Source organism: Perca fluviatilis, chromosome 21 (assembly GCF_010015445.1).
Source record: "Perca fluviatilis chromosome 21, GENO_Pfluv_1.0, whole genome shotgun sequence".
NCBI lineage: Eukaryota > Metazoa > Chordata > Actinopteri > Perciformes > Percidae > Perca > Perca fluviatilis.
The window spans coordinates 18,533,985-18,559,884 of NC_053132.1; the positions used below are offsets into that span (position 1 = coordinate 18,533,985).

Here is a 25,900-nt window from a genome sequence, read left to right on the forward strand (position 1 = left end):
TTGTCTCTCTCTCTCTCTTTGCTTCATTTCTACCAGTTCTTATTGGTCTGAAAATAGTGAAAATACGTTATACCTGTAGCCATGGAAGCGGCATCAAATCCCACTTAGCCATCTCCCTGGGAGGCAAAACCTCTCTCATTTAGACACACACATGCAAAGGATATGTGAGCTGCCACCTGTGATTATGGTGCCGTTACATAACAAGGTTTACAGTCTGGATGTGTGAACCTTGTGATCTACTGTTCTACAGGCTTGCAGCGCCACGGTGTCAAAGCCTTACATTGTGCAGGAACGGGTACGGTACCTGTTGCCGACACAGACCGAGAGGCGTTTGAAAAGGACGCTTTGAGCTCCATTAGTTGATGTCCTCTGCCAAACACAATAGCCTGGTGATGATCACACACAGGCTATTGCAAATCACCCTCAGAAGTCTGAAATCAGAGGCTGCGAGGGAGAAAGAATAGGAGTGCAGAGAGAGAAAAAGGAAAAAAAGGAGAGAGGGTTCCTGCACTGATGAATCACTAGTGATAAAGCTGGGGCTGAGCCAGTATGGCTGTATTTAGAAACTTCTCACTCTTTTCTCCCCCCCCCCCCCTTTACTAATTGTCAACTCTTTTAGCATTTGACTGATGACTGGCTCTCTGAAAAGACATGAGAAAAGGGAAGCAGGCACTCAGCTCTTAGGATAATGTCACACTTTGAAGCTGTCAAGGGTAACGATAATATACTTCACAGTGGTGGCAATGGAGAAAAAGCTACAGCTTCCTCGCAACAAAAGCTGAAGGCAAAAACCAGAGACACTGAAGAATCTTTTAGAGATACAAGCATGGTGACACATCAAGACAATAATTCTCTGTAAACGCTGAAAACAACTCTTCCATGCGAGTTAACAGTGTTTTCGTAGAAGACTTTATATGTAGAACAGCGTTACAGAATATAATGAAATAAGAGAGCTGACTAAAAGAGTGATTGGCATACTTCAGTTTCAATTCCTCTGACACTGGAGTCCTGGTGTGGCGAGACTGCCAGATTGTCAAACACACATGCACACAAGCACAGACATACATCCTCAGGTGAAATGTTGTTGATTAGTCTTTGGTGACAAGTGTGAAAGGCATCAGTCTGCACTGAGATACAGCATCCAGCGGTATGGTATATTGATACACTCTGCCCTGCACAGCACACATAGAATCTTTCATTATGGCAGTCAACTGTTGCAAGTCAAAAAGATACATGAAGATTTGCCCCGGTCATGTCACGGCTGTGCAACAATCAATATTTTCACCTGATGCTGCAAAGGCTCTGTGAATTTGCTTTATTCTAAATGAATAACCTCACATTAACTAGCTCTTTTCTATGAAGGTAAATGATAGGATAACATGACTTATCTTACAGTAAAAGCAGAGCAGATGGACTAAAAAGGCAGCAAAGTCTGGGCTGTTAATTTTATGTGGGAAGTAATTGTGAAAGCCTTTCATCTGCATAATGTTGCTTCCATTTACTTCTTATTAACATCTGATCAAATACAATGGTGGATTGTCAGCTTGTGTTCTGAATGATACATCTGTGCATCAAGTTGCTGTCAACTGGTAGTGCCATGATGTGGGAGGGAGGAAGAGAGACAACAAGAGAGAGTGGAGGAGAAAAGAGAGAGGGAGGGAGGCTGCAAATGGCAGCTTCTGTGACACCACTGGAGGGAGGGAGAGACAGAGAGGAGAGAGGGCGGGAGAGAGAGAGAGGACGAAGAAATAGACAGAGGGAGAGAGAGTGTGAGAGTGAGAGAGAGAGAGAGAGAGAGAGCAGCAGTCCAACTAGATCAGATTGCAAAAGATTGATAGAGAGAGCTTTTCAGTTAATAAGGAGTGAGTGAATATTGTACAGTTTTATGGCAAATGTGAAGGAAAGACTTCATAAAGATGAAGGATGAGCAGAAGACCAGCTGAAGAAATTGCCGCAGAAAATGGAGATACAAAAACCTTAATTTTCACTGGGATAATCCTCTTTAAACGTTTCGTACCTGTTTTGCACGTCTGGCACTGACTGAGCAAAAGTGATTTGGCACAAGGTTCTGGTGTGATTCAGCCTGGTGCGTTTCATCTGCGCTCGCAACAGCACCTGAAAAAGAGAGAGACAAGAGTTCAAGCAAGGATGAAGAAATTCAAAGGGGGTCTGTGCCTTGTGCTGAAGATGGTGGAGTGGTTTTCTCCAGTATTAGAGTAACACACAAGAAAGGAGCAGCTGCGGTGGCAGATGCAAAGAATGCCTCAGTTTGGTTAATACTGACACTGGGAGAGAAGAAACCACCTTTTACTTCTGCAGCCTGGGGGAGGACAGGTAGAAATAAAGGTAAGAGAAGGACAGAAAACTTCACCTCAAACTTTCAGCCTGATTGTCACATCAATATTTGTTCAGATGTCACTGGTCTGTAGTGCTATAATGTATACTCTCAAGCATTCCCTTTGGAGCACATCCACAGTCATGTTGAAATTACACATCTAATACTATCGATTCATAAATCGTTTTTTTTCAGAACCAGTAAAACTGGAAGAAAATGTATGAAAAGTGCTTAAATTCCATGACAATTCATCTGATGTAAACAAAAGCAACACAAATTAAAGCTGAAAGTCATTGCTGTAGTCTTGTTGTTTCATTTCAATTCCACCGTGCTGTAGTACAGAGCTAAAACAGCAAATAATGTGTTACTGATCACATACTTACAAGTGCACAGTATATAGCTTTACTACAGCAGAAGCCGTTCTGTAGAATACAGATACACACATATTTTAAATGATGTTGATTTCCCCACCCTAAGACTCATGCAGGGTTAATCCCCTTTAGTCTTTATCTTAGATTTTCAAATGGCCAAGAAGGCCATGCTAGTTACATTTCAGTTGTTTCTTTGTTTGTTGGTTTTAACCCTTTATGAGCTGGGAGCCTCCCAGGGTTAGAACAAAGAAAAAGAAATGTAACTAGAAGGCAGACAAAAACAAACCTTAGAAAGTATTCAGTTAAAACAAAGATTAACTCCTGAAGTCAACAGTCAATGATGTTTGAGTCTGAAGTAACGTGGGATTTATCTATCTCTACATTGTCTCGATCCATATCAGAGCTTGTTCACTAAGACACATATAAATGCATTATATTGCGGGACAATAGAACTGCTGAAATTATCAAATAATCAACTGTTGAGTCAACAGAAAATTAATTGGTGAAAATTAACTAAAAATTCATTAAAAAGCCACAAAACATTCTGGAGAATTGCTGCTTTCCTATATGTTGCTTATCCTTGTAAACTGAATAATATCTGTAAAGACAACGAATCAGATAAATATAAGCAATTTTAAATCTGGTACACTGTAATGGGAATTTGTCATTACTTTTTAGATATGATAATCTAATTAATGACGGAAATGAAATTAATTTGGTTTAAAAGGCATTCAATAAACTATAATAATAGACTAATATAATTATTTTAGGCCTGGACGCAACCAGTAGAATCACAAATTCAGTCAATGTAAACAAACACTAATTTCTGCATTACATCTCCACAATTCAACTTCAACAAACATCTTAATAATAAATGCCCTGATACCTAACCACAGCATGTCAGATAGCATAATATTACTGGTGGACAGACATGAGCAGGTATTAATGGATAAATGTGTTGCTTCAGGTATTGTATTCTATCAGTGCATGAAGAAATCACTGATGTGAGGGTACAAAAGAGACAGAGAGTGAAGAGAACGAAGATTATGCAGCATAGCCTGACAGTTCAATGACCTCATCCTGCTTTTCATCTCAGCTTCGCTCAGATTGATTCACTTTTATTATCCAAAAAGGGATATTTAGCATGCAGTAGTACACACTGAAAGCCTCCACAAAAAAACTACAGTAATAGCAATCTTCTTGTATGACTTAATAACATATAACAGTACTGTATTAAAAGTAATGTATCTAAGCTCGTGAGCTCTAACCAACAGGTGTCACTTAAAATTGGAAATTATAGAGTTCAGTTTTAATATGGGTGATTCAGCCTTTGTGAATGGGTACAAGTAATTAAAAAACTGCACAAATAAAGATCAAAAAAGCCCAGTGAGAAGCTCACATGTGGGAATGATCAATCAATGGGAACCAGGTGTTTGAAAGGTGGAAAAGCTACAGGTGCAGCTAGCAAAAATCTACATATTTAGTTCTACTTGCATATAATATACCAGCTGTTATAACAATGTGAGAAGGTGATTCATTTTTTTTTATCAACATCTCTCTCTACAACCACCTGAGATTACATCTCAGCACAGGGGATGGCCTACATACTGGATCCTACAGCCTCCAGGGTTGGTTACTGTCTGGTTCTAACTAATAGGTCTCTTTACTAGTAGTTGAAACATGAACAGCCTTTGAAATGACTTCGAAAGTGTCAGTTATTGCATTATATTTCAAAATAAAACTGTGAGCTAGTTTGTATAACACACTGTCAATCAGACAGCATTGCTGCATGGTAAAGTGGTGTTACTTTCTATAGGAAAATACCTGAAGGTTACTTGAGACGAGATGAGTTCCGCGTGGTGAGCTATAGGAAAATACAATGACATCTGAGCCTCGGCTCTTCCTTCACAATGGCCTTGGGAGGTGGGCCGGGATCGTAGTGGTTGAGCTCAGTTTCCTGCATGCTTGTCTTGAGATGAAGTACCCTCTCCCACTACACCTCATTGTTCCCCCCAATCCCTTCTATTATTTTGCACATCCAATTATTCATTCTATTCATCTTGATCAGCAGTATCATCTCCCCTAGTCACTCCTCAAAAACACACACAGCAGACAAAGTCACAAAAGGTTATTCATGAAAATATTGGCTGTGGTGGAAATCATTTTCCTTGTCCAGCCTTATGAATCAAAGAGTCATGTATACTAAACTCAGTGTTTTAACGGCAAGACAAGATAATAATATAAATTCAACAATACACTACTAATGGCCTCTCTCTGAGCTCTCATTTCATGCAGCTTCTCGTATAAGATTTGATGATCCCAATATAAACAAAAAGGTCAGGACTGGAACCTGCTATAATTTCCACACTGATTGATATGTCTCTCAATACAGAAACTAACACTAGGCAGCAACTATATCTACACAGCTTTAACAGCAGCAGTAAGCTTATGTTTAGTTGTTGCTTAGTTGTTCCAGTGTTTGAAAAAAACTTAATTTGTGGGTAATAGCATAATAATTTGGTAGTAATTTAAGTGTGGGGCTACCCTTTACAGGTCCATTACAGGTTCACTTACATTGGTAAAACAGCACTAAAGCAGTTGTGTATATACCAAATTTGTTTTTTTATTTTTCATCTATACAACCAGGTTTTCAATTACATGTTAGTATGCTCTACATATAATTACTGTATTATGGCTAAATAACTACCAATTGCCCCTTTAACTTCTGATTAATTTGAAATAAGGCAATTAGGAATTATAGCTATTCAGCTGTCACTAGCAGTTGCTTAATCTAATGTCAAATCTTTTGGCACAGTGAAGACTAGTAAAGGCACCATGTACAATCAAACCTTACATGCACAACCTCTCTGAGGGACAAACTGATTTAAAGAGCTTCCAGTGTAGCAACAGCAAAGGCTTTCTGCATGAGTTGAGACTCTAAGGCACTTATCGAATGACTCCACGGACGCAGGGAGGGGTTTTACTTTCATTTGACCAATTCACTGGACACCTGACACTGTACAACTGCAGTATGATATGGAGACTGTGCACCGTGTAGGGCTGCTCAGGTCATGCGTGTAGTGTAGAGACCAAGATGTATAATGCGAAATGCTGAGATGACTTTCAGGCTTAAGATTCATCTCAACTATATAAGACAGTCAGTGTGGTTACTATGCCATTACAGCCAAGCCCACCTGCCACTACAGAGGTGAGCCACTGAGCAAATATAGCATACCTAATACTTAATTAAACTGTCAAGTGAAATACAATTAGAAAGGACGAGACAATCCAGTTTGGTTGACACATTTACAGATTTACATGTTTGAAATGAGTGGTAGGATTAACAGCTGTGCTTTTGGGAATGTAGTGTGATATTGTCAAAAAGCAAAACATATTAAAATAGAACACAACACTTAGCTACAGTATGTTTTTCTGATACAGGTATGTGTTTGACCTCTAAGGGAACATTTTAAGATTGTGCATGAGGTAATCTTGCTCCGATCTGGAGAACCCTTCACCTGAAAGAGTGTGAGAGAAAATGGAATTAGTGTGAGTGTGGGGCAGACGGCAGGTCATCCGGGATTTGGGAATGCACATGAGTGAACTGTCAAGTCTTCAGGGCCCAAATCAGGCCAGCATACACAAAACGGATGTGGCCAGGCGATAAAAGCTGTCTGCACCCAGAGGGGCCTCAGTCCAGCCCCAATGGGCATAACTCCTTGAGCCTGAGGCTCAACATCCAGCACAGTGGCCAGGTTATCTGCTGCCTGACCGTGACAATCATTTCACAGCCGTACTGACATATTGCAGATTCATTATATTCAAAACTAACACATATATTAGCAAGTGTATGATTGTATGTGTGAGTCTTGTAATATTATTGTAAGCTGAAGTTCCAGAACGTAATGACAATAAATATGTAACACAGGGCATTGCACAGGGGATACACGTACTACCTACTTGTATGGAGCACCATGGTAAGGTGCTATAAATTTACTGCATCCTCAAAACATGATTAATAATCCTGAAAATTGTACAGAATGGGGTCATCCCTGTTTCGCTCTCCATCCCTGTACGCAGCATCTGGAATTGGATGTCCATGGAATCAGTGGCACACATAGATATCCCCAAGGAGTATGTTTAAATACACACACACACAACCCCCTATCCCCTAGCAAAGGTATTGTAGTGAAAGGACAATGGCAAACTTAGACCACAAAAGAAATAGAAGAGCGCAGATTGTTGCATGTGTGATGACTGCATGGCATGCTGCTGATAAACTATAAATACAACTAAGACGTGATAAAACCTAACGTGATAGCCTTCCTATTGCTGGTAGGCCTAAAAAATTACAGCCCTCCTCATTTTATAAAACACCTAACCAGATATGAGTAGTGACTCACATGATTGTCAATTTTTGCATTATAGAATAATAAACATCTGGTAGGTGATGACTTAGTTTGTCTCCACTGCCAACCTTCTTCATAATTTGAAAGGGAAAAGCACAGGAAATGTCATGTGACAGAAGTGGATTGGCTGGGAGGCCAGCTCTTCACTTACCGAGCTGACATCAAAAGACATGAGGACCCTTCAGTGAGGGCCAATTGGATACTGAGTCGTGATGTTTAAAGAGAGCAAGATGGCGAGGAGAAAGAGTGTGAATAACTGACGTAACCGGTACTATGATACTAACACTATAAACCTTGTACTGGAAAGTAGGACAGGGGGAAAAGTGTTCTTACAAATCATAACAATGTTGAACATACTGTAAAACTTTACTGTTAACACAATTATTATAATCCCTATAGTTTCCTATTACATTCATTATCAAAGTTTGCGAGAGGACACACTTATTAGAAGCTGGTCTTCTGTTGTCTCCTGACTGTTACTGCATTAATTAATGGGAAACCTTATACTAAACAAGCAACCACATTACATGGTCAAATAGTCAGTCATACAAAATCAAGTTAATCCAATGCAGGTTTATCTAGAATATCAAACAAAAAAGCATATTTTTATTAAAATAGAACATATAGAAAACTTTAAGTGATGATGGTGACTTTGTCAATTGGGCTCTAACAGACAGAAACCTCATTCAGTACAATTATCTATTAATATCAGTGGTCGTCTTTTTGGGCCAGTAGCAAAACTATTTGAATATTATGTATGTTTTATACTGTTTTGTCATTCAGTCTCCTAAAGCTTTCATGGTTGTTCTTTGGTGATGTTACATACACAGGTATGGTGTGATTTGACCATTATGTCACAGAAAGACACTCACATTGTTCTCCTCTCCTGACATTCCATACAGGGATTGGATTAAAGCGCAAGGCTCCCACCCATCTCTCTGTCTATGACGCCCTAAAATGCAGCTTAGCCAGTGATCAAGCTGTGAGGGCCTCAATCACTCCAGGCCTGCCTTTCTGCTCTGACTCTGCACCTGGAAGCGCCGCCAGGAGCATGAGTGTGGGGAGGCTTAACCGCTACAGCATTGTGTCATCTGAGGAAGAGGGCCTTCGCCTCACTACCATGCATGGCATGAACGGCTTTGGCAATGGCAAGATCCACACACGCCGCAAGTGCCGCAACCGCTTCGTCAAAAAGAATGGCCAGTGCAATGTGCAGTTTGCCAATATGGAAGATAAGTCGCAGCGCTACTTGGCTGACATCTTCACCACATGTGTCGATATTCGCTGGCGATGGATGCTGGTAGTCTTTACTCTTGTGTTTGTTGTCTCCTGGCTGGCCTTTGGCTTAGCCTTTTGGGTCATTGCTTTGCTACATGGAGATCTGGATAATCCCGCCGGAGATGATAACTTCACTCCATGTGTCCTACAGGTTAATGGATTTGTGGCTGCCTTTCTATTCTCCATTGAAACACAATCTACCATAGGTTATGGCTATCGCTGTGTGACTGAAGAGTGCCCAGTGGCTGTCTTCATGGTGGTCTTCCAGTCCATAGTGGGCTGCATCATTGACTGCTTTATGATTGGCGCCATCATGGCAAAGATGGCGAGGCCGAAGAAGCGAGCACAAACACTGTTGTTTAGCCACAATGCTGTCATTGCCATGCGGGATGGAAAGCTGTGCCTCATGTGGAGGGTTGGGAACCTTCGCAAGAGCCACATTGTAGAGGCCCATGTCAGGGCACAGCTCATCAAACCTCGGATCACTGATGAGGGGGAATATATTCCTCTAGACCAGATAGACATTAATGTGGGCTTTGATAAAGGCCTGGACAGGATTTTCTTGGTTTCACCCATCACTATTTTCCATGAGATAGATGAGGAGAGCCCCCTATTTGGGATCAGCAAACAGGACTTGGAGACAGCAGACTTTGAGATTGTTGTCATCTTGGAGGGGATGGTTGAAGCCACCGCTATGACCACACAGGCTCGCAGCTCCTACTTGGCCTCGGAGGTCCTTTGGGGTCACCGTTTCGAACCAGTCTTGTTTGAAGAGAAGAATGTGTACAAGGTGGATTACTCTCACTTTCACAAAACCTACGAGGTGCCGTCCACCCCCCGCTGCAGTGCCAAGGACATGGTGGAGAACAAATTTTTAGTCCCCAGCTCTAACTCCTTCTGCTATGAAAATGAGCTGGCCTTCCTGAGCCGCGATGATGAGGAGGAGGATGTAGGTGGTGGGAACAGGGCACTGGCCAACCTCAGTCCAGACCGAAACAGCCGACATGAGTTTGAACGCTTACAGACCACCAGGGTGCTGGATCAAAGGTCATATCGTAGAGAGTCGGAAATATGACCTCTACCCATTGACCCTGGGTCAACTTTCAATAACTTTATCCAAGGGTAAAAATGCAGAACAATGCAAAGTGCCATAGGAAAAGCTGACTACTGTGAAAGATTGGAAAATAAATAAGACAACAGTAAAAGGGACTTAACTGGAAGAAATGGGGAAAACAAGAGTAGGCCTACACAGCTTAGAAAATGGTGGTAAGGAATGTCTACAATCAAGGAAAAGGCTAGGGAAAGACCTTCTTCCTTAATTGAAACTTGAATCTGAATGGTCATTTTGAGTTGAGTGTTCAATGATGCATCAAAAACTATTATGACAGAACCTTATAATCAAGTCTTAGGTGTAAATACATTACTTAGTTAAGTTATGTTTCGTGTGTTGTATCAGTTTCCAAAAACACTTCAAAAAAATAGAAGTTGCTATTTAAACTTGCTACAAGGCTACTCTTAAGCTCTCCTTGCATTGTTGTAATTTGCTGGACCTGCGTTCAGTGACACATTGAAAATCCGTGCACTGCAGCGTTCAGATGCAACGAGCCGTGAAAAAACATCTGACCGTGAGCCACTGAGAACAACACAATTCAACACCTTCATTCTAGTATTGGTGTGATCCCAAAATTTACCAATGTAGGGAGAGTAGGCAAAATTGATTGCACTATAAAGAACATAAAGGAATATGTTGAACAGAAATTAAATTGTTTAGAGGAACAGTCTATTTATAATCTCTTAATTCCTCATATTTTAACCTTATCTTAAAAACAAACATATTACAAGCCACCAACATCATGATTTGGCTGCACTGGCCTACACATATCGTGTGTCATGTACACACATTGATGCGTAGTCAGGTAAACAAAACACAAGCACAAATGGTAGGCAACTGTCTTAAATTAACATTTTGTATTTCCATAAAACATCTTTTGTTGCAGGATACAGGCTGCAATATCCAAGTAAGTATTGCTAAAAATGAATAACTTAATAGCAGCAATTTGTAACTCCACAAAGGAATGCATCTTAAAATGTACCTTTACTTTCACAACTTGAAAAATTATCTAATAAACTAAGTTAAACTAAAACTTGTATGTTTACTTATAATAATAAATACATTTATAATAATAAATTTATATTTATAAATAAGTTATAAATTGACCACACTAATGTTTGTGTCCTTAAAAATTAATCTATGCATATTGTTAACAGTATCAGGGGCCAGAAATCCTATTCAGTTCTGTGTGAGATTAAATTGTTATGACATTGCTTTAATCAATACCTAATGCTTAACATGAAATAATAAAAGAAAATGCATAAACTTAAATAGTAGCTGTTATGTTTATCAAAGAAATTGATAGTCAACATTTCACATATCGCTAAAACCTTTAAAATGTACACAGGAAGAATGCAAGAATGAGAATTATTTCTAACCACCCAACATGCATCCATTCAAAATGCTAAATGAGCATGCATTATAAGGGCAAATGGGTCTAGAACACTTTGCATTATGCTAGTAGGGTTAGAATACTCCAAGGGCCCTATTTTAACAATCTGAAACGCAAGTATGAAACGCAAAACGCAAGTAGCTTTGTGGGCGGATCTCGGGCGCTGTTGCTATTATAACGGCGGGATAAATGAGTCTTGCGCCCGACGCAAATCTAAAATGGTCTGAAGTAGCTAGGTGTGGTTTGGGCGTAACGTGAAAATAACCAATCAGAGCGTCATCTCACATTCCCTTTAAGAGCAGGCGTGCTTGTTTCATGGCAGATTGCTATTATGACGGCGGATTTGCCTGGCGCACGCCAGCGGGAGCTGTCCGGGATGTGGCAAAGTAATAAATGCCTGTCTTGGCTGGGTGGCGATGTTGCTGCGGCCTCTCGGGCGCATCTCCTCAAGTGGATAGGATTGCTGCAGCCATGGCACCTGTTGTGCCCCTTCCTCATCCCGCCACTCCATCTCCGTCCACCCGCTCCACTAGGAGCGCATCGCGCATTACTCCCGGACCAGATCCTGCCGGAGTGTCCAATCCCACCGTAGTTCAACATCACGTCTCCTTAATTCCTCTAATATTTCCTCATTTATGTCATCAACACATCCATGATTCATGGAAATGTTGTGTAAAACACAAGTCACAAAGAATGCTGCGACTTATTGAGGACCGTACTGTAAAGTGCCTCCTGATTCAAACACCTGAAGAGCATTTTCAGTAATATTTTTCTTTGTAATTATGTATGGTTTGCAAAAATGGGAACTACTGTGTCCGTTTAGATGGCCAAGCATGCGCCCCTAAAATAGCATCTGAATAACGCGCTACTGACTTTAGACTAGCGCCACTAACTTTAGACCAGGTTTTTCCTGGTCAGTGGCGGAATTGTTTTCTGAAACCGCAAAATAGCACCAGGTAACATTTGCGCCGGAACACGTCTCCTGGGAGCACAAATACATTCCCTAATTTACCGACGTGCGTCTGTGGAGGGAAAGGTCCGCTGTGCGTCGGGTGCAAAATAGGAGTGATACACGCGTCGGTGTACAAAGGCAATTGTGCTGAGTGCAAGATAGGACCCCAAATGTGTTAGTCAACTTTAGCTGGCCCTACATTTCTATCCATTTTACATCCAAAGTGAGTAGATTTAACTGCTCTTTACATTGTTAATACGTTGTCAATCTCTGTTTCAAATTTTACCCAGGTAATAGACTAATGACAACATATTATTTAATTATTATATGACAAATGTATCCTAAGTGAATGTGTGCAAGACTAAATTTGGCTACAAACCTGTTATCCCTTCATTGCTGTCCAAACAGATAGACATAAGACAAAATAAGGAAGAAAATAGCTTCCTCCTTCACTCCTTATATTGATTCCTCTGGCATTTACAAATATCACATACTGTAGACAGCTAAATGCATTTTAGCAATATGCTAATACGATGAGACACTGGACCAAGGTCTGAATGGAAGCAATAAAAACTGAAGCACACCTTTCTGAATTCATTTTAGTAAGCATCATTTTAATGATTCGCTTGTAATTTACTGAACATGCATATTTATATTATTGATTCAAAGATAACAAGTGAAAGAAATAGTGTGAGGAGAATGACCCTGCATTATTTAGTTTGTATTGTACTTGTATGAATATGAGTTCTCAGATTTGATACCAAAGTAATGAGTGCAGCTCAGACTTAAGTTATGAAGTGATTGTTTCCAAGGTAATGTTCCAAAAACCGTGTAGACTGATCTTAAAAAATGGATGATCATATTCCAAAAAGGTGTTTGAGTCTCCAGTTTGCAAATGTTATTGATAAAAGCAAATACCTGTTCAATAACAAGTTCAAACCAAATCAACTAAACATGTAAGTTGTAGTTATAGATTCAATCATTTACCATTACTATATAGTACTTTAAGAGACACAATTATAATGCATGAATACCTGTTTTTCTTTGGCATGGATAATAGCATTTAAAAATGATCCCTTATTCTAGATGCCTAGTCAGAATTTATCATTTAAAGTACCTCAACATGTTTATGTTGTGTCACAAAAAAAACAGTTTATCTATTACCTCACTAAATCATAGATGTCATGTCCCTGTGGAACAATTTTAGTTGACTTTTAAACATAGAAGCTTACATATGTATTAAGAAGGAAACAGGATATGGTGAAAAACTCCAACATGAAAACGCAGAGGAGAACCATGAAGTGGTCGTTATGTTGGTCACAGTGACTAATATTTTACTAATAGTCATTAACTCAGTATTCGTGGTTATAGGTTGCTTTTTTTGGAAAATTGTGGGATGTAGTAAAATATAAAGAGCATTTTTTTTGGGCTAATAAGTGAAGTGTACCCAACCCTTAACATTTATTATGCTCATTGCCTTCTGGGAAGGTTCTATCCACTGATGTGTGAAGCCTCTGCACCTTCTCAGTGGTCAAAATAAAAAAAAAGGTGAAGCATTTCTACTGAATAATTATTTCGGAGATTGTTTTAGCTTTGATGTTGACCTGAGCCCTTAAAAAAAGTAACACACACTTATTTTAGCTCTATATAAAAGTTTATAGTGTAAAAAGCATAGAAACATAAAAAGTATAATAGGGAGCAGCCAGGCTGAACAAACCTGCTTATTTTTATACAAAGTTCTTTTTGATAGAATACAGCAATCAATATTTATCTGTTTTTATCAGAATACTACAATGAAATCACTATTGAGAGGCAAAGATATGCCTCTTGTCTCACTTTTCAATGATTTAATTTCTGTTGTTTCATTTCAGCACAGATCATGATTAAACAGGTATTTCTCTTAAAGGGATGATTGGAAAAACCTTTGACCTCTGTAGAAGTCTTCCTATGTCCAGCACAATGTCTACTGGGCTTTTGATTTAAATTCAGTCATTTAAATTATTCAATTAAAAACTAACTGTGAAAAAAGTTGTTTTCATCTCTTTTATTGAAAGTGGTCCACCAGTTACAGGCTTTATTGAAATGTAAAATTTATTTTATTGAAAAACCCTGGGCATCCTCAAGCTTGAGTAATGAATGGATGAAGTGGTAGTAATACATCACCATGAGGGGTGGTTTAAGCTGAGAGATCAAGAATGAAGTTGCCACAGTCAGATAACTTCCTGGTCTTGGGCCACTTATTCAAGAAGGCTCTTCAATTATTCACTGCGACACACAAACAACCAGCGGCCAGAGGCCTTTTGGCCCCGCTGAACTGGGCAAGAGGCCTGCAGCTGACTATGTCAGATCAATGGTGTAACAACACATGATAGATCATTATTCCTCTACTACCTCAGAACTAAGCAAAGCTTAATGTTTTTAAGCATTACATTTCACCGTGGGCCTGTTTCACTAATGTCATAGTAGGAAAAACGCAGGTGTAAAGAATAAAATGAATGATAGCTGAACTCCACTAAGCTGCTTTCAGGGTCCTGGTATTGTGCATTCTGGCGCTCATTGTCACAGCATACTTTATTACTGAGCCATCGTTAATGTTATTAGTAACATCTGTGTATTTCCTACTATGACAAGTAAAAATGTATTCTTTGAAAAAGGCCTATTGCACAGTAACTGCACATTTAGGTTTTCTTGTAAGTTAAAATTCTTACACTATTCAGCAGAGCCTAACCAATACTGGATATTTAGAAGTAAAGAAATCAGATTTACAAAATCTGACTGATATATCAGCCAATTTCTAACATAAACACTTTATTATGATACAAGTTACTTATATATAGTTATTAAAGAATTGTGACCAAGAAATGTACTAAGTGGGAATTCTTTTTACATTTGAAAATCAACTTGTCAATTCTCTCTGGTCGACAAACTACATAATGGTGACACTGTTTCCAAATTACCACAAGCATATCTGTACTGTAATTTTCTTGTTACTCATAGGCTATTAAGGATCAACGAAAGTACATTTCCAGGATAATTACCTGACATCCCGCATGTGGCTCACTAGGGGATGTCCCTCACTTTCCACTCTGTGTGTGTTGCTGTTCTCAAACTCTGTTCCCTTCGAGAAACAACAAACTTGGAGCTAGCAAGCAACGCGCTGAAAACGGCAAGTTTCAAAGAACATTTGGATCGTGCAACAAGGCAGGTTGCACGATCTGCTTGGTTCTTTCGGGGAATGATTGTAAAGATTTACAAAGAATATGTTTACGCCATTTACTCTCTAATTGGGACGTTTATGGGACAGATTGGAGAGGATTGGTATGGACAAAGTAAACACAGCGATACACTGGTAAGAGCAAATTACATTTAACCATGTATCCAACTAATTTAAATAGCTCACCTTACTGTATTGTGTGAACAGTTAACTTCATTTACTATTGTATGTGCTGTTTTCTTTTGCTGGGTGCAAATGTTGCACCAAAACAAGTTCCTTCCCAAGACCATTTTGCAGAGCCACGGTCGCTGCGTCTGGAGCTAAGCGCAGCCCAAGACAGTTGTGATTGGTTTAAAGAAATGCAAACAACCCAGAGCATCTTTTCTCCTATCCCAGAATGTATGTGTGGTGTAGTCAGACCTTACTCTGCAACGCTGTGAAGCAAGGTTATAATCGTTAATGAAAACGAATGAAATAACGAAAACTAGGTGGGGAAAAAACATTGTTGTAAACTGAAATAAAAATAAAAACGAGGCATTACAAAAAAACGATAACTAACTAAACTGTAATGTCTGTTTGCAAAACTAAACAAAATAAAATAATCAAATAAATGTCCTTAGTTTTCGTCTTTGTCAATGTCTTTCATAGACCTGTTTTATTTATGCCGTAGACATAGTTTCCGACTGGGAACCCAGAAATTTGAACAAATTGAACACAACATAGTTCACTATGCCCCTCGCCTGGCATCATGGCAGTAGGCTACCGAAAGTCGGAAGAAAGCGGCAGAGACCTATTTGATTATGACTGTCAGACAAAAGCAAGTGCCTTGCAGTTGAAGGTGGTAAAATATGTGGACAATTTATTAAAGGGAAAAATCCCACGAATTTGAAAGTACATTTGAGAAATGTGCACAAGGAGGCTAACCTAGTAAGTAAGTAAGTAAGTAAAATTTATTTGTATTGCACCTTTCACAGATAAAAATCACAAAGTGCTTCACAATGAAATGCAATTCAACACAAGAAGTCACAATACGAGCACATTGAAATACAAATAGAAAATATAACAAACAACCATAAAAAACCCATCGACTACGTAAAAGCCTGCTTGAACAGCAGAGTCTTCAGCTGCTTTTTAAAAGATTCGACAGAATCCACACAACGTAGCGAGAGAGGCAAGTCATTCCACAGCCTAGGAGCCACTGCTTGGAATGACCGATCCCCTCTAGTTTTAAAATTAGTGCGGGGAACCACTAATAGCATCTGACCTAATGATCTCAGACTACGGGTGGGGGTATGTAGCTGTATCAAATCAGAGATGTAGAAAGGAACTTGACCGTGCAAGGCTCTGAAAGTAATGACAAGAATTTTAAATTGAATTCTATACTGGACTGGTAACCAGTGAAGTGCTGCTAAAACAGGCGTGATGTGTGCTCTTTTGTTAATGTGCATTAAAAGCCTTGCAGCAGAGTTCTGAACAGTCTGGAGACGATAAAGCTGATTCTTACTCAGAGTAAAAAGACTGTTACAGTAATCTAAGCGTGAAGAAATGAAAGCATGAATGATCATCTCTAATTCATCCTTAGTGACAAGTGGTCTTAACTTAGAGATATTTCTCAGGTGGAAGAAACAGTTCCTAACTAATAATTTAGAGTGGTGATCCAACGACATAGCTGAGTCAAAAACCACACCTAAGCTCCTGAGACTCGGCTGGACAGACAAGCCTAAGTCCTTAGCTTACCTTAACAAAGTAAAAGGGGAAAGCAAAGCCCCCTTTACCCGAAACAGAAGCTACCCCCGGTACAGGGCATGGATTTATGGGTACAGGGCCAGGCAGCATGACGGAGACAACAGCAGGACAGAGAACACTACAGGAGGGCTTTCACCGGCGACCCGATAGCTGCTGGTTAGTAAATACACAGGAACACCAAAAGGGGGAGGAAGTGTGGGACTGTGTGAGTCGATTGACTTCAAAAAGTTCGCCACTTTACTCGACCAAAACACCTGTTCATGTAGGTCTTCTTTAGTTGTCGACTGTTTACATATTTGTGCTCATCATATGTACATTGTATGTACTGGTGTTATTGTTGAATACATTGTGAATACATATTTCTAAAATTGTATGTTTTTGTTGAGTTATTATTACACAATACTTTTTCTGACCTTTTTGAATCTTGCCCCTGACAAATAACCCATATTACAAAAAAAGACAAAAACTAACACTAAAAATAATAAAAACTAAGCATTTTCAAAAAATAAAAATTAAACTAAACTAGCAAACCCGCTTTAAAAACTAATTAAAACTAAACTGGGCTACTGTATAATATTGGCCCAACTAAAACAAATCTCTACAGTGCAGTAATTTGTTTTAAGTATAATATAATATGGGATTAAAACAATGTTCTGAACATTGCTTTGCTAATATACAGTAAACTGTACAGTACTTGGTTAACAACACTCTCATTATAATGAAAAAAATGGAAGAATTTCATTGATAATTTTGTGATGATGACACATTAATTGCAACATGGAATGCAATAACAACAAACAATTAATTAAAGTAAAAGTTTGACATGAAACACATACATGACCTACATGATACAGTATATCTATGATCAAATGTATGGTATTTCTGTAACAGGGCCCCTTAAAGTGAAGAGTTGAAAGAGTTACGCAAGTACCTAAGCTTGCTAGTACAATGTCGTTATCAGTAGCACAGAACAAGTTTTTGACTGGTGTTGAATAATCCTAAACTCTTTGCATGAGATCTGTTGCCATCAGTTCTTTCTAAATAAATCTGGTTGGGGTGATTAAATCACCCACAGTGAGCAACAGATGTGGGATTAACATGCTGGCCACTGGTCGCACTGAGCTCGGGCATTGGGTCTCAGAACTAACTGACACTGGGATCACAGAGGCTATGGTGGAAGCATTTGCCAAGTTTGATTATGTAACATGGCCTGGGAAGTATATGTTCAGCTTTGTGTGGCTTGGTGTCACACGCATAAAGTAGAAGTGAAGCTTTCAGGATTAGTGGTGGACAGTGTTAATGAGCGCCTAATGCATGAAAGCATTACTATAGATTTTTCATCAGTGCCGCACAGGTTGTGGAACTCAGAATTTGAATATACTCTGAATGTTGATAGCTTGGATGTCAAACTGGCATTCTGTCATAGAATTAGACCCCAAGAGGTCCTGGATAATTAAGTGCATGTCAGGAAAAACTGCCCCGTAATAGCATGGTGGCTTTGTAATCCCAAGGACATGGCATTCAACTGGGATGGGTAGACTATAACTTCAGTTATTTAAATCATTCTCTGCAGTAGCGGTGGACAGATCAATCCAAATATCGATAATATCGATACCAACGTTGGTATTGATATTGATCAATACCAGTGTAATGAGATTGATTTTAGTTTCAGTTTCTCTCCAGTAATCACTGCTGCGGTTTCATCAAAAAGGCAAACTGGCTGTCTGTGTTTTATGGTTCTGCGGAGGCTCCACGCAGAGCTTTCGCCGTAGCCTACGTAACTGGCCGGATGTTTATACTTGTGCGCTGGTGTGTGCGTCGAGCCGGCATGTGTGTGTGTGTGTGTGTGGTGTGTGTGTGTGTGTGTGTGTGTGTGTGTGTGTGGGGAGTGGTTGTTAGAGCCAGGGAGAAGTGAGAGAGTGACGACGATTAGCTTCGGAGCGAGTACCGACTGTAGAGTCATAGTGAGAGAAACAAAGTGTCTCCCCTGTGTTTTCTGACCACGGTGGGAAATCTTTAGCAGGGAAAGTGAACCCTCTCCTTGATTTCATGTTATTTATGGAGAAGGAGAACCAGGAAATGAGTCGGGGGAAATGCAACGCTACCCAGCCACGGCCCGAGCAACGTGTGCCGCTGCGACGTGTAGTTACATTTTTCGAGAGGTGCACGTCAGGCTACGGCGTAGGGTCCGGCGTAGCGCAGAGGGGTCTGTGGGGGTACGCCGCGGATTTGACGCAGAAGCATAAAACAGCCTTAAGTGGGCAGGCACACTTTGCTCCTCCTCCCCCCTCTTGTGATATGATGTTGTATCGTCATGTGACTCGGCGCCAGGCAAACAAGCAAGCAAGCAAGCAGCCAGGCCTGGCGGTGGCCAGCAGCATCACACACACAAGCAGCACAGAGACGGAGCAGAAGAATGGCAGAGAGGAAGAGGAGCGCCGTGTGGCTATATTTTCAGGCCAAAACTGAATGAAAATTCTTTCCTGGGCTTTAAGTAATTAAAGGGGTGGTTCAGAATTTTGGACATAGGACCTCATTTCCAAGTTAGCCAGTGTGTTATTTATCAGTGGAGACCGTCTTCAACACGTTTCATCCAGTCCTTCTAGTTGCAGAGTTCGCTGGTGCTAGGCTAGTGCAAGTCAACAGTATCTGCTAGCCTGCCACTAAAAACAGTCTTACCCACTCCACAGTACACCCGAGGCAAATAAATTATAACGCCAGACTATCAATGTAAATGTTGGTTGATAGAATAATGTTAGAAATAAAACTACCCTTGCATCACATTGCAATAGTTATACTTTGTTCCTTGTAGTTGGTAGCATAGGCTACAGCAGCGGCGGAGTGATATTACTTAGGCTACGGAGAAAGCCGGTTTCCATGACAATTACACACGTTTATTTACCTGCCGCTGCAATTTGCATGTAAACTGTCCGAGCTTACATGACTTTTCTGTCAGCAATTACCTAAAGTTAGCGGTTAGCCCAGCCAGGTATCTACCAAGAGTGTAGCTATACCGGTAGCTAACGTTGTCACTCTCCACAATGCATTGAACTGTAACGTTATCTCCACTAACGTTGTCAGTCTCAATCTAACAGTAGCAGCTAGGCTAACGTTATGAAAGGGGCTAGCTTTATTAGCTAGAGTAGCCTACCAAAAGTTATTACCTGTTCATCCGTAGCTGTTGGTGCATCTGGAAAGACAGATGGAACTGCATTCGTTGTCAGTGACTTGTGGTCCTTTAGATTGCAGGGTTTTTCAAGAAACTAGTCCCTCAAAATGTAATGACATTATTCTATCAACAGACATTTACATCGATAGTCTGGCATTATAATTTATTTGCCTCTGGTGTACTGTGGAGTGGGTAAGTTTTTAGTGGCAGGCTAGCAGATACTGTTGACTTGCGCTAGCCTAGCACCAGCGAACTCTGCAACTAGAAGGACTGGATGAAACATGTTGAAAACGGTCTCCACTGATAAATAACACACTGGCTAACTTGGAAATGAGGTCCTATGTCCAAACCACCCCTTTAATAATCCAAAGGTAAAATCACAAAAACACTTAAGGTCATAAAAATTAATTCAGATTTAGCAATTTGATGATGCATCCACCTTAATTATTAAAACGCATTGGTATCGTATCTGTATCGGCGATACTGGCCCTGTATTTACTTGGTTTCGATACCAAATATTGCAGTATTGCACACCACTACTCAGCAGGTAGAATCCCATGGTATTCTTGTATTTTTGTGCATCCGTGTATCCATGTCCACTGTACGTCACAATTCAACTTTACCAACTTGGGTCAGGGCTCTAAGATGCAAAGCTACTATAGGTTCTTTTTATAGCTAGATTGTGCCAACAAGATAAGCAAATTACCCTTTTTACCCCTTTACTATTTTATGTCTCTTTCTACCTCCCTAGAAAATGCTACAGTACAATTCTATAATGGTTTGTTAGCAGTTGTCTGTATCCCAGAGATATGAGTGCCACTGGTGCACCAGCGTCTCCCGTCACACTCACGGCTCCAGCTAATAAAACATGAATTACCATATGGAGGTTGTTGCCACGTAACCTGCTAGCTGGAGAGAAAAAACATGAAGCTAAGGAACCAACCAGACACAACCTTGATAGATAGATAGATAGATAGATAGATAGATAGATAGATAGATAGATAGATAGATAGATAGATAGATGGATAGATGGATAGATAGAAGGTTGAAATTATTTTTTTCCTACGTCATCATGAGATTTGATTTTATCTAAATTACGCAACAGCAAGTTGACACCCAGGATCCCTTGGGATTGTCCCTTCTGTGACACCCAGGGAACAGCTGACTTAGCCAGCTGGGGCCTGGACTCACAATTTGCTCACATGATATAAAACAAAAAGCTTTACACCTACAGAAGACTTCTGGAGTCAGTTAAAGGATGTGAAAGGATGCAAGGAAGTGGCTTCAACAGGCTCTCTGCCAGCCAGCCAGTCCATATAGACTAGTTATAATTAATGCTGAAACAAACTCCCTGTAGCCTGGACTCTTGATGACAGTAAAATGAGAAGAAATCGGGTTGAAGGGGCTATATAAATCTCTTCAGTGTCAAGCCGCATGTGGCTCTGTGGCCAACACTTTCACTGCTGAATGTACTCCCTGTTAGCTCCTGTGATAGTATCACTAAATTAAAGGTATACTGGAGGTCTGAGGTCTATAGGTGTGTTTTGACCACGGGAACTTTCCCCCAGAACTAGGAACGTTCTGCGGCCCCAAGGTCTAAATTAAGTTCTGGGGGCTTTATTTCTACGCCCAAGAAGTCCCTTATCGGAGGGTAGTACTTTGTGAAAGTACAGGAACCTTCGGGGTGGGGTTTGTCGGGATGACAGTCGCTGATTGGTCAAACACACACTGCACGGCTGCTTCAACTCTCTGATCACTTCATTCATAACAAGGAAGTACTCTCTTATCGATTTATGACCATTTTATGACTAGGGGAGAACATTACTCTTTGTTTGATAACATTTAAAGTAAATTAAGGCTTTGCTGTCAGCTTCCCGACTTATTTTAAAAAAGAGAGAGAAAAAGAGAGAGAGATCCAGCGAGCCAGTGCCCACACTTAACTGATGAAGATTATTATCTACTACAAAGGTATTCATATACATGAATATATAAACTCATCCCATTGTGTTCCAACTGGGCAATATAGTCCAAACCTAAATCCAATTAAATTGCAATCAAATATAATCTCATTCTATCTTACACACTGTAAGTTCAAAGTGAAATATCTTTTATAGGTCACTAGATGTAAATAAAGTACAGTAATTGGAAGAATAACTCCATTGTTATATGTACTAGAGGTGGTCTGATACCAATACCAGTATCGGTATCGCCTCCGATACTCCCTAAAGAAAATCTGCGTTAAAGTTTTTCCGTTATAACTGACTGTCAAACTGGATAATAAAAGAAAGTTCTGTAGCATTCATTGTTTGTATTTGTTCATGTTTCACAAAGAGTTTAACCTGAGCCAGACCGACAACAAAGATAGAAATCATATCACATCCATACAGGGAAAGTAGTATACAGCGGTTAAAACATAATAAAATATATGACACACTGGTATCGGATCAGTACTCGGTATCGGCCGATACGCAAGTTCAGGTATCGGGAAGAAAAAAATGGTATCGGACCATCTCTAATATGTACTGTTTATGTGTGTTACTATATCAGGTTTTAAAAGAAAGTCAAAAGTGGTGCTAATATTTTATGTATGATGGTATTACTGGAATCCAAAATTAACTTATGACGTGAGTAATATATAGTACTAATAGGAGATCAATTATTGGTACATACATGTATAAATTAAGTTATTCTATAAAGAGGTATGTGTTTTCTAAACACTTCACAAGTGTCTCAAGTGTGACGGGAATGTATCCAATGACATGTTTTGTAGTCTGCTGCCCAAATGGAAGAGACACAACAGCCCTGTCCCACTACCCACGCTTGTCTTCTTGTGCTATAAGCCAAGAGCCCACTGGTGTTATCCATTAACTGTCAGCAGTGCCCAAGTACCCATCAAAAGACTGAAAATGTACACCGGATTTTTAAAGACACAGAGGGGTACCCTTGGTTGATTACATCATCCTATCACTCAGTTAAGTAAATACACTGGGCTTTTTAAAAGAACACATTTCGACATGTCACCATAGGAAAATCACAGGTGTAAATAATGACAGTTCTAAAACCACATCAGACGGGCTGACAACGCAATTTAGAGAGAAGCTCTACTGAGCTAATGTTTGCCAAATTACTAGTTAAGTACCCAGCTAAGCCATCCAGAAAAATACTCGATAAAAACTGTTAAAGGCCCAACACAGCACATCCACACAGGTGTTTTCACGCTAATTAGACCTCTGTATACTATCAAAGAAAAGTGAGAAAAGCATGGCTGAACACGCTCAAACACCTGAGGAGATATCTAATTAGGCAAAGAAAATTAAAAAACACCTGTGTGGGTGAAGACGTGTTTTATATGTCCAACGTGTGATGTACGTCCAACGTGTGACGTATGACAAAGTTGTCCCTTCAAAAGGCTGCTATTTGTAGCTCTGAGAAAAAGGTCATGGGCAGAATTAAACATTGTGACACATATGCGCCTTATCTTCTTTCAGTTACAGTAGGTGCCTCTAGTCTATCCTGATTCATGAAGCAACATGAATGGACAACCTGAGGGGACATAAGGGGGCCACTCTCATTTCCTGGCTCTCAACCCTTGGTAATTACCTAGGTGTGCCCAAAGGGCCACAATGTGTTTTAGATGAGAAGAAGAATGAGCAACATAGTGAATTTATGTACTGTGGAAAGAGTATATTAGGTCTACTGTAACAACATACTGATTGGTAACATACAGTTCTACAACAGCTCAGAGGCAATAAGTCATGAAATATTAGTTATATTTACATTTATTATATCATTAAGATTATCCTCTTCTGCCTGTGTGTGCAAACCCTAAAGGTGGATGTTTAATGGGTTCGCTACCAATTTCCCCTGATGGATTCAATAAATAGTTTACACAAAAACACAATAAATAAAATCCACATAGTTTCAGTGTATTGTACTGTTGATCAGCCCAGTACAATGGAGCTCAGAGGCATTTTGTGGTGCACAAAGCACCTATATAATAACATTTGAGAAACTGATAAACATCTCATTGAAAAGAATACTCGTAAAAATCAACGGAGCATGTTGTAAACAGTGGATCTTCCTTCTGTAAAAATAAGTCCTAAATGAAAGTATTCACCGTTAGGTGATTTTGGGGGGCATAAACTACATGCCAGTGAGCTCCATTGTATTGGGATAAGCTACAGTATTACATTCCTACCACAGGCAATTAAACTTTTTAACACTTCATCACTGAGTGTGAGATAAGACTCATATACATCACAACTGCACTGAATGCACCTTGCACAACCTTGCACAATAGGTTTATCTACATCCTATCATTACTAGTGAAACAGTTGTACATTTTTGATCCCCAACTTGCACATTAAGTTTATCTATCTATTTAAACAGTTGTACATTTTATTTCCAAATTGTATATATTGTAAATATTGCTCGTGTAGTAATCAATTATTATTTCATGTATATTGTTTCCTATTATTTAATGTATACTAATGGATATTTTGCTGCTGCAACAACGTTATTTCCCATTTTTGGGGATCTATAAAAATCTATCTATCTATCTATCTATCTATCTACAGCTAATAGCTTCAAACTTAAGCAAACCACACAGTAACTGAGAAGAAAAGTAAGAGTCAGCTAAACTGAGTAGCCCATGTCCCAACAGTGAAGTCATGAGAACAGACACAGTGCTGTGACTACTGTCTCTCAGGTCTCCCCAGGGGTAGACTCAAATCTGCCAGCACCCTTCTCTAATGCAGCTCTCAGTGGAAGGCAACAGGGATAAGATACTTCTCTGCAAGTACCCCTCCACACACACATACACCTCGCCCCTCCATCCTTAGCCTACCTAGACTATGCTAGGACGCATGGATCATCTCTTACTGGCTGGCATCACTCTCCGTCCCAGGACACAGACCTCGCTTTAGCCAGGACAACGTCTCCAGTGTCAGGCAGAATGAGGGTCTTTGTTGCCGCAGACTCAATACAGGACCTTCACTCGCAGAAGTGGTTTGGGGTGGTTTGATATGGAGAACAATATCCCTTTTAACATAATGAAGAACTGACTGCAAAAGTGGAAAGGGGACAATTAGAAAAACTCTGCAGACCATTCTTGAGTAGATTATTTTATATTAAAAACACTTTCCGTACTATTTTCAGCTAAATGTGGTTTGTGGGGGGCTTCAGTTGTGAATAACTAGATTAGTTTTAACAGTAACACTATTTTAACCTCTCAATAAGGGTACCAATCCCAAACTTTGAATTGGACTTATACATTCAATTCCATTTCTAACATGCTGTCTGTCTAGGATCTCTTGAATGTTTCAAAGACAAATATGTTTTTGCTTTTCTATTCACCTCTAAGGTGTGACACAATAGATTCAAAACCCTGTTGAAAAGCAGTGAACTGACACACAAAAAACATGAAACTGCAGTGAATCACACAACTGAATGGGGTGGTTACATAAGACAACAAAGAATTTCTGCTATGGAGTAGCTAGATAAGTGGTCAAATGAAGGAGTTATTTAAATATTTAAATACCTCACGTAAATAACCCTACCTAACAGTAAGACTCAATATAACAAGTTTTGTCTGAAGTCAGCTAACTTTAAGTTAGCTAAATTGGCATACTATGTTTGTTTGTTTTTTTAGCTAAATTAACTAAGTAACGTAGCTAGCTAGCTAGCTAATTAGCTAAGGCTAACGGTAGTTAGCTAGCTAAATGTCAGTTGAGCTAGCTACACAAGTGCCAGGCTTGATAATACGTAGCTAAGTATTTCTTCAGTTGGTTAGTTTTACCTTTCTCCCTGACTTTGTGCCGAGCTTTGACTTTTTACTTTGTAGAGTGCGACATCTTGTGATAATGTTAGGTCATTACTCTGCCGTTGAACGTTCAGCACTGTCTAACCAATCCGCGGAAAGAA

At 39.8% G+C, this 25,900-nt stretch overlaps 1 protein-coding gene and 1 long non-coding RNA gene across 2 annotated transcripts; one reads left to right on the forward strand and one right to left on the reverse strand.

Annotated features, from left to right (window-relative positions):
• The first annotated feature begins 1,766 nt into the window (after window positions 1-1,766).
• On the forward strand, window positions 1,767-10,537 carry kcnj12a (potassium inwardly rectifying channel subfamily J member 12a). Its single transcript, XM_039788605.1, has 2 exons — window positions 1,767-2,346; window positions 8,018-10,537. Exon 2 carries the CDS (start codon window positions 8,167-8,169, stop codon window positions 9,466-9,468), a length of 1,302 nt encoding a protein of 433 aa, XP_039644539.1. The 5' UTR covers window positions 1,767-2,346; window positions 8,018-8,166; the 3' UTR covers window positions 9,469-10,537.
• On the reverse strand, window positions 2,017-25,866 carry LOC120551299. Its single transcript, XR_005637856.1, has 3 exons — window positions 25,776-25,866; window positions 24,825-25,041; window positions 2,017-2,115 (listed from the first exon to the last, which is right to left on the reverse strand). It is a non-coding gene; the product is annotated as an uncharacterized LOC120551299 (long non-coding RNA).
• Between the last annotated feature and the right edge of the window lie 34 nt (window positions 25,867-25,900).